This window comes from Prionailurus viverrinus, chromosome A3 (assembly GCF_022837055.1).
Source record: "Prionailurus viverrinus isolate Anna chromosome A3, UM_Priviv_1.0, whole genome shotgun sequence".
Taxonomy (NCBI): Eukaryota; Metazoa; Chordata; class Mammalia; order Carnivora; family Felidae; genus Prionailurus; species Prionailurus viverrinus.
Window position 1 is genome coordinate 86,967,197 of NC_062563.1, and position 18,501 is coordinate 86,985,697.

General features: G+C 41.0%; 2 protein-coding genes across 5 annotated transcripts in view; both read right to left on the bottom strand.

Annotated features, from left to right (window-relative positions):
• Positions 1-3,829, bottom strand: part of GFPT1 (glutamine--fructose-6-phosphate transaminase 1) — a 56,808-nt gene extending 52,979 nt beyond the window's left edge. For both annotated transcript variants that reach the window (XM_047852594.1, XM_047852592.1), the window contains exon 1: positions 3,638-3,829. In XM_047852594.1, the coding sequence (XP_047708550.1) occupies positions 3,638-3,644 (7 nt within the window). In that variant the 5' untranslated portion in view covers positions 3,645-3,829. The remainder of the gene's footprint in view (positions 1-3,637) is intronic.
• An 11,561-nt stretch (positions 3,830-15,390) lies between these two features.
• NFU1 (NFU1 iron-sulfur cluster scaffold) overlaps positions 15,391-18,501 on the bottom strand; it is a 28,036-nt gene continuing 24,925 nt past the window's right edge. For all 3 annotated transcript variants that reach the window (XM_047854196.1, XM_047854195.1, XM_047854197.1), the window contains exons 7-8: positions 17,147-17,321; positions 15,391-15,553 (exon numbers count right to left, since the gene is read on the bottom strand). In XM_047854196.1, coding sequence (XP_047710152.1) covers positions 15,509-15,553; positions 17,147-17,321 — 220 coding nt within the window. In that variant the 3' untranslated portion in view covers positions 15,391-15,508. The remainder of the gene's footprint in view (positions 15,554-17,146; positions 17,322-18,501) is intronic.

Below are 18,501 nucleotides of genomic sequence, written 5' to 3' on the forward strand. Positions count from 1 at the left end.
TACAAAATTCCATTTATATACACCACTGGATCAGAGGGGTATTCCTGCTCTTCCAGGGACAATGTCTAGAGGTATTCAGAATGGTCCTGCCTTTGACACAAAACTACAGGCTATTCTATAACACAGCCTCTAACAATGCTAGGCTATCCCAAACCCCTGGTAATATAACTGTTTACCTTTATACCAAGGAGGTTGGAAAAGCCCCAAAATCCACATGTGGTGTGTGCCAAGGCCAACTTTGAGGAGTCTGTGCTGTGAGACCTATAGTTCTTAGAGATTGTCTAAAATGAAAAAAACATGTCAGCGGAGACTGTGGTGATTCCATGTGTGCTGTGTCAGTGACTAGATCAAGCATGCTTTCCTTACTGAGGAGAATACTGTTTTGAAAGCGCTAAAGGAACAAAGAGAGTCAGAAAACTAAATTAAGAAATGCAGTTTTGAGGGGCGCCTGGGTGGCTCAATTGGTTGAGCTTCCATCTTCAGCTCAGGTCATGATCTCATGGTTCGTGCGTTCAAGACCCACATCGGGCTCTGTGCTGACAGCTCAGAGCCTGGAGCCTGCTTCGGATTCTGTGTCTCTCCCTCTCTCTGCCCCTCCTCTGCTCACATTCTATCTCTCTCTCCCTCAAAAAATAAACATTAAAAAAAAGAAAGAAAGAAATGCAGTTTTTATTAATAAAAAAATCAGGCACCTGGGTGGTTCAGTCAGTTAAGCATCAGACTCTTGATTTCAGCTCGGGTCATGATCTCATGAAAGGTAAGATTGAGCCCACGCTGGGCTCTGCACTGACAGCATGGAGCCTGCTTGGGAGTCTCTCTCTGCCCCTCCCCTTCACTCTTGTTCTCAAAATAAATAAACATTTTAAAAAATGTATTAAAAACTTTTTTTTTCCAACGTTTTATTTATTTTTGGGACAGAGAGAGACAGAGCATGAACAGGGGAGGGGTAGAGAGAGAGGGAGACACAGAATCAGAAACAGGCTCCAGGCTCTGAGCCATTAGCCCAGAGCCCGACGCGGGGCTCGAACTCACGGACCGCGAGATCGTGACCTGGCTGAAGTCGGACGCTTAACCGACTGCGCCACCCAGGCGCCCCAAAAACTTTTTTTAAAAAAGAAAAAAAAAGAACAGTATTACCCTACATTTATAAAAAACAACAGCAAATCTGCTAAAAGTTAGGGGTAGCTTAAGTGACTTTCCATCTCTCACAAAAACAAAAGGTAGTACAAATAAAAAAGGACAAAATGTATTCCAAGAACCAAGAATAAGAAGATAAAATAAATTTGGAAAATAGGCACACTATTCTCTAGGAGATTCACAACACTTATTAGCCCACTAAAGTTTCCAAGAAACTCTCCAATAAAAACAGCCAGTTCAACACTGTTTAATCTATTGCTTACCTAATTTACTTGACCATAGAATCTTTTTTTTCCTGAGCAACACTATTAACATCCCAACACAAGCTGGTAAACATTATGACAGTCTTATCAGTACATCTGATTGGAAAAAGCGTATCACAAAATCTTCATTCTTCTGTGTCAACATTTTACAGTGTTGAAACAAAATAATCTTTTGGGAAAACTAGGCAGCAGGTAATCAGAAGGTAAAACTATGAGTGGGGGGATGGGTAAAATAGGTACTGGAGATTAAGGAGGGTACCCGTCTGTGATGAGCACTGGGTGATGTATGGAATTGTTGAATCACTATATCGTACAGCTGGAACTAATATAATACTATATATTAACTGTACTGGAATTAAAATAAAATGGAAAAAAGAAACTTCTAAATTTTCCCATCTAATTTCATTCCCACTCACTTCTTCCATCTAGAAATTTTATTTCGATGATTGAGATGCAGGAAGAAAATAAAGACCATGTCTTAACAGTTCAGTTTAGAATTTACATTAAAAAGGAAATACATTTTGAACCTCGTTCCTAGAATCATGCAAAACTCTGTTCTGGGTTACAAGCAGGACCTTAGAAATGCTTCAAATAATACTTTTGTTTGTTTTAATATGAAATTTGTCAAATTTGTTTCCATACAATAAACCAATTGGGGCATCCCAACAGGTGCCCTCCTCAATGCCAATCACCCACTTTCCCCTCCCACCCATCCCCCCAAATACTACTTCTTTACAACCCATCGGTTTCCTCAGCAGTAAAACTCTATGGAATGGGGATGTTGGCTGTGTGAAAACTCTTACTTATCTAGTCTCCACCCCCACAGCCTCACCCTTATCTGAACCTTTCTAAAGCAAATCTGACTTTTTCTTTTATGGACTCCCTTTTTTCCTGGAACAAGATGACCTGCAAGCAGAAAGCCTGGTACTTAACTAGGCTCACACCTCATCATTCAGGAAAAGTCATCTTGGGGATTAACCAGTTTTGCAAATTCACTACTTCACAACTACAAACTAATGTGTTTTTCAAAGCCACTCTACTAATCAGACATAACAAAAGTATACATGATTGTAAAGTCGGCTCCAATCCAATAATTTCAGAAGCTATTTATAGATGTTTCTGTTTTTGAGGGTTTTTTTAAATCTACCCCAAACCTGCTCCTTATTTTCAGAAGCTGCAATTAGTATAAAGTTAAATACAGGAAAAATATAAACTAATGAGTACAAGCTACCTCCTCTAGGGTATTCTTCCAAAAGGCTATAAAGAATAAGTTTCCCAGATAGCTTCAATTCTATTACAATCCTACTTCCCTTCTTAAAAAAGCACTCCTTCTTCCAGGGATAAGGTTAGTTGTAAATTTCAATGAAAGAGGTAAGAATACAATTATTTTTACTGACAATGGCCAAGTTAATACCTATTTTAGTGCTTATCAATCATTTCAGATATAATTGTGACAGTTCCCTTTACTACCAGTTTTAGGTAACATTAAAACTACTAAGTCTCAAAACATAGCATAAAAGGACCTATGTTTTAACTGCTCTTGATGAAACATTTATTAAATGTGCACCAACACTGTTCATAGGTAAGTGTTTTAAATGGGTGCAAATGCACGTGATAAAGCATGTTACGGTCACTTTCAGGTCTCTTCCACTAGAGGATTAGGTCTAAGCCCATTCACCAACTTATTGATTAGCAATGGTTTCTGTTCAGACAGGGGGTAGCAGGAAGTAAGACTGTGTATTATAATGCCATTGTCGTAGCTCTAGCTATATATAGTTCTGTCTTCTACTGGGCCTGCCCGAAAGAAAGCAACTAAAAATAAATGTATTTAAAAGATAAATCCTAGAAGAATGCAAGATAAGTTCGAGAGATCTCACCTGATGTTCCACAGGTTGCCTCACTCACCTGATGGACTCTTTTGAAGGCAAACCCCTCCACACTTCAGTTCCCTCTGCCCTCTCTCCTTTTCCAAGACATTTATCTACCTTCTGTTTCGCTTCTCCGCGCAAAACCGGCCCCTTTGGCCCCCCAGATCCCCTCTAGGGCCCGCCCTCCTCTCAGGTGCCCTACTAGGTCCACCACCCCCACCCCCGCTCGCACAGGCCGGCCTCCGCACCCAGCACCCAGACTTCACACCCTCCCCACTCCGGCTCCCGCCAGCGCCTCCGGCCTCGGCTGCGCCCGCACCGCACCCCAGCACCGCCCCGCAACACGCCCCCCGCCCGCAGCCCCCTTACCGCACATGATGCAGAAGGCACGGTCCGCAGGCGAGCGGCGAGCGGCTGGCGAGGTCAGGAGCGTACACGGGAGCCTCGGGGGCGATCGGCGAGCTTGGGGGTCGGGGGCACGCGAACACGACTCCCTCGGGGATGCGACGGCCGAGGCAACGACAGCCTTCTCGGCCTCCCGGGCTCGCCAGCAACTGCCGACGGGCCCCGCCCCTCGGCGCGCACCGCGCCGCCGCCGCCTCCTCCCGCGAATCCCATTGGGCCGCGTCCGCGCCGCTCACGCGCAGCTCCCGCCTCCCCGCGCCGCCCCGCCCCGCCCCCGAGCCCACGCAGGCGCTGGCCTGCTGGCGGCGAAGACGTGGCACCAGCCAGCGGCCGCATCCGCTCGGAGTTCCTAGAGCCGCCTGGCCCCCAGGCGAGCAGCTGGAGGAACCACGCTGTGGGGGAGGCAGAAACTCGGTGGCTGGCAGGGAAAGACGGGCGTTAAGGAAACAGGATGGAATTGTTAGCAAAGCAAATAGCCTTGGAGCGCGCGCCCAATGCAGCCCAAGGCCCCAGGCTCCGGCACCCCACGAAGCGGCGGAAAAAGGAGGAAGAAAGCGGGAGGCCTGAAAAAAGGGATCCTGAGGGACAAATAAACAAGTCAGGATGGAAAAGGAACATAAGGCTGCAGAAAAATTGCAAAGAAAATTGAGCGAAGTAGGGAGGAAAGGTATCAAAATTCTTGATGCAAAGCGCCATTCAGGTTCGGCCAGTCTTTCGGGTGACAGGCAATTCAGTTACCTACTTAAGCTCTATGTAATATGCTTGGCCTCTAAACGCCCTCCTCACCCTATCCTCACCCCCATCCATTGCCTCCCTAACCCCCAGTTTTTTTGCAGAGGGGGTAGGGTGGGGAAATGTAAGGCAAAACGATACAACACTGCTCCTGGACTTATGAAACTCTGATGGCCCAGACTTCTGATGGCCCACCTGAGAAGACTAGTAATTGCTTAGATTTGACAGCCTTACATTTGACTCACTGACGATTAATTCTGTGAATTAATGCACCGGTCCTGCCAAGACAGACTTAATCAGAGAGAGATGATGTTTTTGAGAATATATTACTCAAGCATTTGCTCTAGGAAGATTTAAATGGTATCTTTAGTCAAATGTAGATGGTTATCATAACTATTAATGGCTCTAGATTGGAATCAAATAAAAACTTGACTGGCATACAGAACACGGCATGGACTTGTGACCCCAGATAGCTGGCCTTACCTCACATTTCCTGTCTTTCTACCCCACCTCCCAGCACTTTACATTCCAACAATGCTACTCAGTTTCCCAACTGGGCCAGCATTCTCAAATATTTTGTACACATCGGTTTCTCTTTGTGGAATCCCCACCCCATCTCTACTTAAATGCTACTACTTCTTGGGGAAAATCTATCTTGTCTCCTCAGACACATTTAAGGACGTGTATTAACCTCTCTCATTCTCTGACCTGCTCCCTTAAAATCAATATACTACTGACATTTTATTTCTTGTGTATTTCCCTACTGGGCTAATTTTCTTGAGGCTAGACCAAGCTTTTGCATATCCAACACCTAGTATAAACCCTAGCACAAAATAATAGATCAAAAATGTTTTGGGGGCTCCTGGCTGGCTCAGTCTGTGGAGCATGAGACTCTTGACGTTGGGGCTGTGGGTTTGAGTCCCATGTTGGGAGAAGAGATTACTTAAAAAAAATAAAATCTTTCGGACTTCAAGCTGTATTACAAAGCTGTAATCATCAAGACAGTATGGTATGGCACAAAAACAGACACTCAGATCAATGGAACAGAATAGAGAACCCAGAAATGGACACACAAACTTATGGCCAACTAATCTTTAACAAAGCAGGAAAGAATATACAAGGGAATAAAGACAGTCTCTTCAGCAAGTAGTGCTGGGAAAACTGGACAGTGACACGCAGAAAAATGAATCTGGATCACTTTCTACACCTTACACAAAAATAAACTCAAAATGGATGAAAGACCTAAATGTAAGACAAGAAGCCATCAAAATCCTCAAGGAGAAAGCAGGCAAAAACCTCTTTGACCTTGGCTATAGCAACTTCTTACTCAACACATCTCCAGAGGCAAGGGAAACAAAAGCAAAAATGAACTACTGGGACCTCATCAAAATAAAAAGCTTCCGCACAGCAAAGGAAACAGAAAAACTAAAAGGCAGCTGACAGAATGGGAGAAGATATTTGCAAATGACATATCGGATAGAGGGTTAGTACCCAAAATCTATAAAGAGCTTATCAAACTCAATACCCAAAAAACAAATAATCCAGTGAAAAAATGGGCAAAAGACATGAATAGACACTTCTCCAAAGAAGACAACCAGATGGCTAATAGACACATGAAAAAATGCTCAACATCACTCACCATCAGGGAAATACAAATCAAAACCACACACCTCACACCTGTCAGAATGACTAACATTAACAACTCAGGCAACAACAGATGTTGGTGAGGATGTGGAGAAAGAAGATCTCTTTTGCACTGCTGGTGGAATGCAAACTGGTGCAGCCACTCTGGAAAACAGTATGGAGTTTCCTCAAAAAATTAAAAATAGAACTACCCTACAACCCAGCCATTGCACTACTAGGTATTTATCCAAGGGATGCAGGTGTGATGTTTTGAAGGGGCACATGCACCCCCATGTTTACAGCAGCACTATCAACAATAGTGCTTTCAAAGTATGGAAAGAGCCCAAATGTCCATCGATGGATGAATGGATAAAGAAGATGTGGTATATATCTACAATGGAGTATTACTCGGCAATCAAAAAGGATGAAATCCTGCCATTTGCAACTACGTGGATGGAACTAGAGGGTATTATGTTAAGTGAAATTAGTCAGAGAAAGACAAATATCATATGACTTCACTCATATGAGGACTTTAAGATACAAAACAGATGAACATAAGGGAAGGGAAACATAAATAATATAAAAACAGGGAGTGGGACAAAACATAAGAGACTCTTAAATATCAAGAACAAACAGGGTTACTGGAGGGGTTGGGGGAGGGGGAGGGGTAAATGAGTAAAAGGCATTAAGGAATCTACTCCTGAAATCATTGTTGCACTTTATGCTAACTAACTTTAATTTAAAAAAATAAATTTAAAAAAAGAATTAAAAAAATCTTTAAAAACATGTTTTTCAATGAGTGAAAAAAAAAGCCATATTTCTTAGCAGAATTGACTTCCTATGGTTGGTTATATGATCAAGTGAACAAAGGACTTTTCAGATTTTCTTAGAGGGAAAAAAATGCCTTTTTATTAGTTGCCTCAAGGAGAGGCTGAAAAATGTAACATTTCACTAATCAAAGTATTTATCACCTAAGAACCCTTTAACATTTCAGGCCCTTAAACAGGTCCTTAAATGACCCCAAAGTTTAAAAAAACAGCTGCTTGTTAACAGACAACACATTTCTTACTTCAAGAGGTAAAACACTGCAAATGTACATCTTAGCCTCAGAACCTTCATCCAAGAGTTTCTAGTAAGACCACAGTGATATTACCAAGGAGTCAAGGTAACAAACGAGAAAAGCAAGAGGTTCAATAGTATCCTAGTTTGAACATGAGAACTGTGGTGGTACTGCCAGCACTTTCTTTGTGGCATCAGCAGGTTTGGTAGCAGTGCAGAAAGGTGTTGTTCAGACACTGGAATCATACTTTGACTCCTTGGTGACTATAGTTAATAATACTGTTGGTTCTCCATTTCTTTATAAAAGGCAACTGGAAGCCTTGATGGCCTTCTGCCCATCAGGCTGTATGGCAAGAAGGAGGTTGAGAGAAACTTTGAAAGCCAATATTTTCCTAACCCAATGCAACAAAGAGCCCTTTATAACTATGCTCCCTCCATTCAAGACACTAATGTGAAAGAACTCTGTTTGTCTGACCCCCATCTCTATAGAGCTTTGCCTTAGCTGGACCTTTGGGACTAGGGGCTGGAGAAGAAAATAAATGATCTGTGAAGGAAAGGGAACATCTGGGTCTAATTCAAACATCTGAAGATATTGATTCTCTCTCCTCATCAAAAATTCTAAACTGTACTTTAAAAAAAAAAAAACAGGAATGGTAAGGAGGGTGTCATGCATCATCTCTTTATGTAAGTCCGTTTCCCTGTTCACAGATTTGTCCTGTTAAACCTGATGGCTCTTGGTCTCCTCCATGCACTACAGCCTGATGAGCAGAAGGCCATCATGGCTTCCAGCTGCCATTTCTAAAGAAATGGAAAACCATAATTAAAATAGCCTTATAAGGGGTGCCTGGGTGTCTCAGGGAGTTAAGCATCTGACTTTGGCTCAGGTCATGATCTCACAGTTTGTGGTTTCGAGCCCCATGTCAGGCTCTGTGCTGACAGCTCAGAGCCTGGAGCCTGCTTCAGAATGTGTCTCCTCTCTCTGTTCCTCCCATGCTCAATCTCTGTCTTGGTCTCTCAAAAATAAACATTAAAACAATTGTTTTTTAAATAATAAAATACTTTATAAGATTTTTAAATGCCCCCATGTTTGTGGATTTTGTTTCCCTTATCTGAATTCCAATAATGAACAGCAATAAATTATTAAAATTTAAAAGTCCTAGATACAAACTTCCAGTTATAATGTACAGGATGACAACTATACTGAATAATACTGTATTGTATATTTGAGAGTTGCTAAGACAGTAGATCTTAAAAGTCTACATCACAGGGGGACACCTGGGTGGCTCAGTCAGTTAAGCGTCCAACTTCATCTCAGGTCATGACCTCAAGGTTTGTAGTTCAAGCCCAGCGTTGGGCTCTGTGCTGACAGCTCAGAGCCTGGAGCTGCTTCAGATTCTGTGTTTCCATCTCTCTCTGCCCCTCCCCTGCTCACGCTTTGTCTCTCTCTTTCTCTCTCTCTCTTGATTGCTCTCAAAAATAAACATTAAAAAAATTTTTAAAAAGCTTGCCTCATAGGAAAAAAATTATAACTGTGTTTGGTGACGGGTGTTAAGAATACTTACTGTGGCAATGTTTTGCAATATATACACATATCAAATCATTCTGTTGTATACTTGAAACTAATATGTCTGTTATATCTCAATTTAAAAAGAAAGGCCTGGGGGCGCCTGGGTGGCGCAGTCGGTTAAGCAGCCGACTTCAGCTCAGGTCACGATCTCGCGATCCATGAGTTCGAGACCCGCGTCGGGCTCTGGGCTGATGGTTCAGAGCCTGGAGCCTGCTTCCGATTCTGTGTCTCCCTCTCTCTCTGTCCCTCCCCCGTTCATGCTCTGTCTCTCTCTGTCTCAAAAATAAATAAACGTTAAAAAAAATTTTTTTAAATAAAAAAATAAATAAATAAATAAAATAAAAAGAAAGTCCTGTGCAAGACAAGAATGTGGGGAACAGGGACACAAATGTCCTGATTTTTAGTGGAGAAATGTACCCCAGTGTTCAGAGAAGATGGTGGTATCCAAGGAAAAAGAAACAGGTGAAATCACTAACACCTATGAGATGGAAGAAATGTACACAAGAACAAAAAGCAGCAGTCAAGGCCTCAGAAAGACCTCTTAAGTGAACCCCTTTAGTTCCACCATCATCCCAATTCATCATACATACCTTCACACCAAAGTGACCTTTCAAAAACACAAATCTGATTCTGTTTCTCCATGCTTCAAGTTCTGTGGGTATCCTCCACCTGCAAGATTAAGTCCAGACCCCTACGTACACACACATAGTCACTCAGGACTTCATTCCTGCCAGTTTGATCAGCATCGTTTCCCACCCCTCTAGTCAAGTGTCTTATGGTCCAGGTCTACCGAAGTTCCCTAAAAAAGGCCTATGATTCTCCTCCATCTTTGCATTTGCTCCTTTTTGAAAGGAAGCATTATAAAGGAGACCAGCTCTTCTTTTCCTTAGCACTTCCTGTGGAAGTGGCAACCATCTCCTACTCAGCATCATGGCCATCCTCAGACCTCTGGTGAAGCCCAAATTGTTAAAAAGAGGACCAAGAAGTTCATTCAGCACCAGTTAGACTGATATATCAAAATTAAGCACAACTAGCGGAAACCCAGAGGCACTGACAATAGAGTGCGCAGAAGACTCAAGGGCCAGATCTTGATGCCCAACATTGGTTCCGGGAGCAACAAGAAGACAAAGCACATGCTGCCTCCGGAAGTTCCTGGTCAACGTCAAGGAGCTTGAAGTGCTGCTGATGTGCAACAAATCTCACTGTGCAGGGATTTCACAATGTCTCCTCCAAGAACCACAAAGCATTGTGGAAAGAGCAGCCCAGCTGGCCATCAGGATCACCAATCCCAATGCCAGGCTGCGCAGAGAAGAAAAGGAACAGACAGCTTATGTGCATGTCATATAAAACCATAAAACTACCAAAAAAAAAAAAAAAGAGAGAGAGAAAAAGGAAACCAGATGTTAAATAGTTAGGGAATGACTATAGAGAACTAGATAGTCACAAAATGGGGTCTTAAGGGCACCAAAAAGTTCCCTCATCCAGAATTACCTCTGCTCCTTACCTATCACCTTGCTTAAACTATCTGTACTTCTATATTTAATGCAGAGCACCTCCCCTTTCCCCAGGAGATATACATTATGTCATTATCATCTAGTAACACTTTACAGTGACACTACCTATAGAATTAGTTTTCATTTGGATATCAGGTATGAAAAGGTCACTAAGGAAATGAGAGTTTTGATGAGGGTGAAGTTGATTCTGAAATCAGTAAGAGGTCAGATGTGGACAGATCACCTTGGTTCATGACACTGGGCAAGAAAGGGACAACATAAGGGCATGTGGAATTGAGTATGATAGTGTGGAGAGAGGGGGCTAAGATATGGAAGAAGGAATCAGAAATAAGTTGGTAATGAAAGCAAACTTTATCCATTGTAATGGTTAATTTTATGTATCAACTTGGCTGAGCCACAATGCCCAGATATTTGGTCAAACACTATTCTGGATGTTTATGTGAGGGTGCTTTTGGATGAGATTAATATTTACATCAGTGGACCTTGGGGGCATCTGGGTGGCTCAGTCGGTTGGGCGTCTGGTTCTTGATTTCAGCTCAGGTCATGATCTTGCAGTTTATGGGTTCAAGCCCTTCATCAGGCTCCATGCCAACAGTGCAGAGTATGCTAGGATTCTCTCTCTCCCTCTCTCTCTCTGCCCCTCCCCCACTCAGGCACATTTTCTCACACTTTCTCTCAAAATAAACAAAAACAAAAACAAAAAAAGCTTTAAATCAGTAGACTTTGAGTAAAGCAGATTGCTCTTTATAATGTAGGTGCGCCTCATCCAATCAGTTGAATAGAACAAAAGACTGACCTCCCTTGGATAAGAAGGAATTAGCCAGCAGATAGCCTTTGAACTTGAACTACAACACTGGCTCTTCCCTGGTCTCCAGCCTGACAGCCCACCTTGAAAATTTCAGACTTGCCAGCCTCCATAATTACATGAGCCAATTCCTTGAAATAAAGATAGATAGATAGATAGATAGATAGATAGATAGATAGATAGATGGATAGAGATACATACCTTCATACATACAATTTGTTTTGTTTCTCCGGAAAACCCTAATACATCGACTTAAAGTTGATCTTACTGATTTCCTCAAGGCTGAATATATGTACTTTTAATTTCTAAAGGATACCTCTCAATGACAAATAACAGAAATCCCCTCCAGGTAGGTGAAGAGGGGATTTATTGGCTAATGTCATTGGAAAGGACAGGGATACAGCTTCAGGCACACCTATATCCAGAGACAAAAACAGTGTTGTCAGAACTCTCTTTGATTCTCTCCCTGACCTTATGTACAGGGAAATGACCCGCAAACAACTCTGGAATCACATGTTAACAGCTTACAGCCCAAGGGGAGAGAGGCTATTCCTCCATCCTCCCTTTTCATATTCTAGGCAAGGATTCTAATCAGTCCAGTACAGACTCCTCTACCCCACTCACTCCTGTGGCAGAGGGTAGGACGCTGTGATCAGACAGTCCTATCAGCACCGCATAGACTCCTTTTCCTTAAAGGAAAGGGGAAGGTGTTGCTAAGAAAATGAAGAAGGGACACCTGGAAGACACAAACAAAAGATGCCCACTATAGCAGATGAACACAGCCTTGACTGCTCTGCTAGGAAACCTCAGGTTTAGGAATAAAAGATGCGGACTCCAACTAGAACTAGTATACTCCCCTCTATTCCTCTCTGGGGTGCCTCCAAATTTTGCTGGTAGGCGGAACCTAGGGCAGAGCTTTCTAGCTCTGCTAGAAGGAAACTCCTTCTACTGCCAAAAAATTGTCCACAAATGGGGAACTATGAGATTAACTAGTCTTACGTACTATTTCTGTTCTGTAGGAAGTGATCAGAGCTGGAATGGAAGCAGACCATTCAGGGAGGTGCCTAGAGCTGAAAGAGCACTAAAAACGTAAGGTGACAGAAAAAAATATATATATATTTTCTAGTTTCTTTCAGGGGACACAAAGGCACTTGTGCAGAGCCTGCAAGCACCCTGTGGAGTTCCACAGATAACTCTGATGTGGGGAAATGTAAGTATAAAGCTGGTTTTTCCCAAAGGGATGTAAATTCCCACTGGACTGAAGAGCAGCTAGCTTCATATTGCTGGGAAAAGGAAAACAAAAACCAAAAAACAAGACAAAAAGGACATACACGCACATACCACCACTTTGGCCCGCTCAGGGTCAGGAGCAAATAAAAGATAGAAAAGACTTGGCCCACTAAAAAGCAGCGGCTATGAAGACAAGGAATGCTCTCTCCTCTCTCAGGTAGGAATACTCAGGAGGGGTATGTGGGTCCAATCCCCTTAAGGCAAAATAGTATAGCAGCAATGCACATAGGCTCTGCAGCCAGAATGCCAGGGTTCATGTTCCTGGCTTTTTCCACTGAAGTTGTATGGCAATGAAAAATGTACTTCTCCCTGTGCCTCATGGGGACAATTATAGTTACCGATCTCATAGGATTAAATGATTTCATAAATGTAAGGTGCTTAGAATAGTGTTTGTCACATAGTGAATGCCAATGAAAGTTTGCTATTTTTAAATATTTTGTTCCTTGTCATTCTGGATAGGGGCCCCATCCTAATTTTCATTAGCGAAAAATTCTCCAAGTGCTTGGCTGACTCTTAGCCAATGATCTTAGTTTCAAATACCTATTGAAATGTTCCATATTTGTAAAGTGTTTTCAATAATTATTGCAAGATTTTCTACATTTGGGGGGATTAATTTTTGTGTTCACCAAATACAACTAATGGTGATTATTACTTCCTTTCTTTGGGACTATTTAGGAGAATATTAAGTGTAACTTAAACATCCAAAATAAAAGCTTTTACCTGATTAAACCATACCTTCTACATTAATCTTTGATTAAAAATGTGGCTCAATTTAAAAATAATTTATTTTCTTTTTTAATGTTTATTTTTGAGAGGGGGGAGTATGTGCATGTGTGCACAAGTGGGGGAGGGGCAGAGAAAGAAGGAGACACAGAATCTGAAGCAGGCTCTAGGCTCCGATGCGGGGCTCAAACCCAAGAACCCCGGTATCGTGACCTCAGCCGAAGTTAGACACTTAGCCGACTGAACCACCCACGTGCCCCAATTTGTTTTAAGGTTGGTATTTGGCACTATCTGCCAAAAAATAAAGCAGTAAAATTATGTACAAAGTCCTCCATGTTTTACCAAGGTTCTTTGTTAGAAGGCAGTCAGCCTCAAGTGACAGAATACCTAACAACAGTAGCTGTTAATAACAAGAAACTTCTTATCTCACAGGATACTCTGAAAATGGGTGGTTCCCAGGCTAGCTCAAAGGTCAATAATGTCCTCAAGGATCCAGGCCTCTTTTCCCTCCTCTTTGCCATTCTCAGTGGACCGGCTTTTCATGATTCCAAGTTGACTGTCAAAGCTTCAGATATCGAGTCTTCATTCTACAGTATATCAAGCAGGAAAGGAAGTAATTGATGGGGAAACAGTCTTCTTTACGTAAATTAACTATCTCTTTAATCGGGGAAGAAAATCTTTTAAAAACATGCCATTAGGGGCGCCTGGGTGGCTCAGTCGGTGAAGCATCCGACTTCAGCTCAGGTCATGATCTCACGGTTTGTGCTTTCGAGCCCCACATCAGGCTCTGTGCTGACAGCTGGGAGCCTGGAGCCTGCTTCAGATTCTGTGTCTCCCTCTCTCTCTTCCCCTCCCCCACTCACATTCTGACACTCTCTCTCTCTCTCTAAAAAATAAATAAACATTAAAAAAATTTTTTTAAACACGCCATTAGACCCTCTTCCAGCTCCTTGGTGAGAGCTGTGTCATATGTCCACACCTAGACTAATGACTGGCAAAGAGAAAAGGAGTTAAAATGGCTGGTTTAGATTACTTATAATTTATCCCCTGAGGTGGGACCTACCTTCCCTGGTCACATCACAATTTAATGATAATTGGGAGGGTCTCTCTCAGTAAGAAGCAGGGGTATATGCCCGTAGGCAACCAGGCAGCACTCTCCACACACTGCCTGCTTCTGTACCATTTCCAGGTAAGCACTCAGGCCATACTTAGCTTCTTGCAGTTCCCAAAAACATTTCACAGCTGCCAGATTCTGTTTACACTGCTCTGTATGCCTAGAATATTCTTCCCCCCACTTTTCCTCCTTGTTCCCCATGGCTGCTCCCTTTTGCAGAAAATCTTCCCAGTATCTTGGCCTCTCAGTTCCATGATTTCTTCTCCTCCAATAATCTAACTCACCACCCCCCACCTCTGCCACCTATTTCATGGCCATACCCAAGACTCATCATTAGCTGCATCTTCTCCACAGTCTCCATTTCCTGTAGCTTCTAAAGGGCATGTTAACGTGTCTAGTCTACAAAGCAATCACCAGAGTCTGACCTAAATTCATTTATACTAGCTCAGGGAACAAATTCTCCAACCCCACTGTCTGGTTCTACGAACCAAAGGACAAAAATACAACCCTTATTCCAGCATTCACAAACGCTGGAGTTCTTCCTGTTTCCATCCCTAGCTTCCTATCCTACTTTTGGAGACCAGAATTCCAGAAATATAAGGTACCACTGTTATTTCCCTTTTTCCTATCCTGATAATGTCTGTGAACTATTGTCTCTTGAATTGTTACAAAAAACGAGAGAGAAGGGTAATTTACTACTTTGGCTACCTCTATGGTAAAAAGATAACTGTCTAAATTTCTTGCATGGCACAGTCAGGAGTCAGGAGAAGCCAGTGGAAGAAGGACCAAAGCAGTTTCTCACCTTTTTTTCCACAGACTGTGCTTTATAAAATAAAGGCTGAACATAAGGCAGTTTTTCCTCAATTCAGCCTTATGTCAATGGAAATTCTGTGTATATTCTAGAACTGGGTTATCAGTTTTCAGCATTATGTTTGTTTGTTTGTTTTGGTCTTTTAGTGAGAAGTCATGTCCTATGTACATTGGGAGCTACTAGCCAAATACCATTTTTTTTTAATTCAGTAAAGATAGTTTCAAGCATTACACAAAAAGCTAACCCATTTTAGAATATTTTTAAAAGCATTCTCCTTATTTACTTCTGTATAAAAAAAAGTAAATGAATTAAATGGGGGAAAATGAACTACTTCACACATTATGCAAAGAAGGAGCCATGAGAAATGAAGAACAAACATTAAAATATCCCTGGATAAAATCCACGTGTACAGAAGATGATTCAGGATGTTATAAATAACTCATATGAGGTAAAGCAAACATGCAATATTTATACATCAGTCTCTGAAAAAAGGGCATATTTTATTAATCCTCAAGTTCCTTAGCAGATTAATAATAAAAGCTTGGTATATATTATCAAGAAGTCCAACTGCTGGGCCCAAAGAAAACTCTAATTATTTCAAGGTGAGTTTGCTTCTTTTTCATCAGATTCATCATCCATAACCTAAAACAAAAAACAAAAACAAACAAACAAAACAAAGAGAATTTAAGAATTAAGAAAAGGATTAGAAATTGCTATTTTCCCGATTTTTACTCTTACTTGCTTACCTGAAATACTCTACTCTATAATAACACATGTCAATCCATTAACAACAAATCTATCAATAGTCCCCAAAGCAAAAGGTTTGTCTTATAACCTGGAATCGTAACAAGACAAAAGCAAATTTAATATTAACAAATTAATTAAGTAGTGGTCTCTTTTGCTTGTCCCCCCAAAAATCTTTCAGTAGCAGAGTCTGAGCTGGACACTGACTATCGTGATTAACTAAATGGGATTTCCTAGCCACAAGACTAATGTAATGGACTGTATGTTTGTGTGTTCGTTTGTTCTTCCCAACAGTATTCTATTTACTTAAATATATTCTGGGCAGCCACACCAAACTGTTATTATAAAAAGATATATTAGAAAAATGAATCTCTAAAAAAGTAAAGAAATAAAAGATCATACTAGCAATCAATTACTTTGGTCTTACTCAGATAAAAATTCATTTTAAACCTTAGAAAAATATGAAGACATTTATTTCTATGAAGTTAAAATATCAGAAGAATACTAACAAACACCTGATTTAAAAAATGAAAAGATTAACATCTTTTCATGGATTAACATATTACTCAGAAAATAAAGACCAACTCCTTTGAAGAAGAAAAGAGTTATATAAACCTAAGGAACATTTTTTTGTCTTCAACACACCTACTATAATTAAACACCAATTCAAGTTTGTAATCTAACTACCAATTCATTACCCCATCCTGGACAAGTGAACAAAAATGTTCCTTTGTCAATCCACCAAAGTGTCAAATAATCCAATTCTTTAAAAAGGCACGTAAGGCACAGAGAAGATAATGGAACAAAAATAAGTTTTTCTCTTTCTTTTTTTTCTTTTAATGTTTATTTTTGAGAGAGGGAGAGCGAGCGCATGCACACAGGAGGGGCAGAGAGAAGGGGGTAGACAGGATCTGAAGTGGGCTCTGTGCTGACAGCAGAGAGCCCGATGTGGGGCTCAAACTCACGAACTGTGAGATCATGATGAGCTGAAGTTGGACACTTAACCAACTGGGCCAGCCAGGTGCCCCAGTTTTTTGTTTCTTTAAATCTAGAAGAATCTGGTTCTGATCCGACACTATCATGGAAAAATAATTCTCTTATAGTTTTTCTTTTGGGTTGAGTAAAAATTACATCCAAGGAACTGATATTTTATAATCAATCTCAGCAATACTCAATTCAGAGAAATTTGTCAATCACTTCCTATTTTAGGCAGAACATTCCTAAATGTGGAAAAATATTTCCAAATACTTATTTAATACAAACAATGTATACAACGTGCATAACACCCAGGGCTAAGTGTTGCAGAGGAATACAAAGACCTGGATACAATTACAAGTCTCTCAAGGAACTTACCCATAAACATAACTCTGAAACAGACACACTGAAAGAGGCTTTGGACCAAAGCAGAGCTTAATTCCAAGAGGACCGATAAGGCCTTCAAAGAGGAAATGGCAGGCATTGAATCTCAACTGTCATATAATATTGGCATACCTGTTCTACACCCTCTACTTCTGGAATATAAAACTGCAGCATGTTCTGAATTCCATTTTTCAGAGTAATCATTGAACTGGGGCAGCTGGTACAAGAACCTTGGAGTTTGAGCTGTACAATGCCATCTTCAAAGCCTTTATAGATAACATCTCCTCCATCTTCCTGCACAGTTGGCCTGCGGTCACGGAATATTTGTGATGTATGTAAGAGAACTGATGTATCCATCAAAAAAATTTAAAACAACTCAGGGCTTAGATGGTATACTGGTAACATTCACAAAGTTAGAGCTACCTATACAATAGAATGAGAACTGTAGTTAGTCTCATTGGTAACTCTCTTTTTACTTTTGGATAAAATGCCAAAATTCATTCAAACATTTTCCACTTATTATATTTTAATCTTGCTTGTTAATAATCTTTTCAGGCATTTAAGATCTCAAATTTCCTAATAATTACAGGGATTACTTAAGATATACTCATTCATTTCTTTTGAATGAACAGAAGCAGACTGACATGACACAAGCTGGCTTTTTTTTTCCAGGTAAACTAAGTATCAAAATATAACATTAATGCAGAAAAATGCATAAACCATGTATGACCAATTAAATGAATTTTCACAGTGTGAACACACATTTGTCCCAGGCCAAGACACAATTTTAGCACCCCAGAAGTCCCCTTTGTATGTCTTCGCAACCAAAGGTAACCATTTCCTAATTGTTATCACCATTGTTTAATTCTGCCTGTTTTTTAACTTTATAATTTAGGAATATAAATTCTATTTAAAAAACACACAGTATTTACTTTTTTGTATTTGGCTTATTTTACTCTTTATGAGATTCTTCCACATCATCACATAGTATTCCATTAAGTGAAAATGCCAGAATTTATCCCTGCTATTGCTGACGGACTTCTGGGCTAAATCAGGTTTTGGCTTTTACAGATTGTTGCAGATGTGTTTTGCTATACATATATATGATTGCTGGGCATATACCTGAGCATGGAATTGCTGGGTCAGGAATGCACATACATTCAGATGTAGTAGAAATGGCCATATAGTTGCCCTCTGCCCAGCTTCTCATGCTCTAGCCTCACACCAAAAATCAGCAAAATGTCCCACGGGAAGCCTTAATGAGCTTCCCTTCTCTCTAGGATCTTGTGTGCTTCGGCAGCTCTCTACTGTTTTCAAACGAAAAAAAAGTTATTGCATTTTATCTAGCTTTTCTGGGAGTTCTCACCGGGACCACTGCTCTGCTACAAGCAAAAGGGTAAGCCTGCGGTTCTCCACTCATTGAAATTTACTCTTTATGGGCAACAGCTTGAAAAAAGTACTTCCCTTTTCACAATCTTCCCGAACAC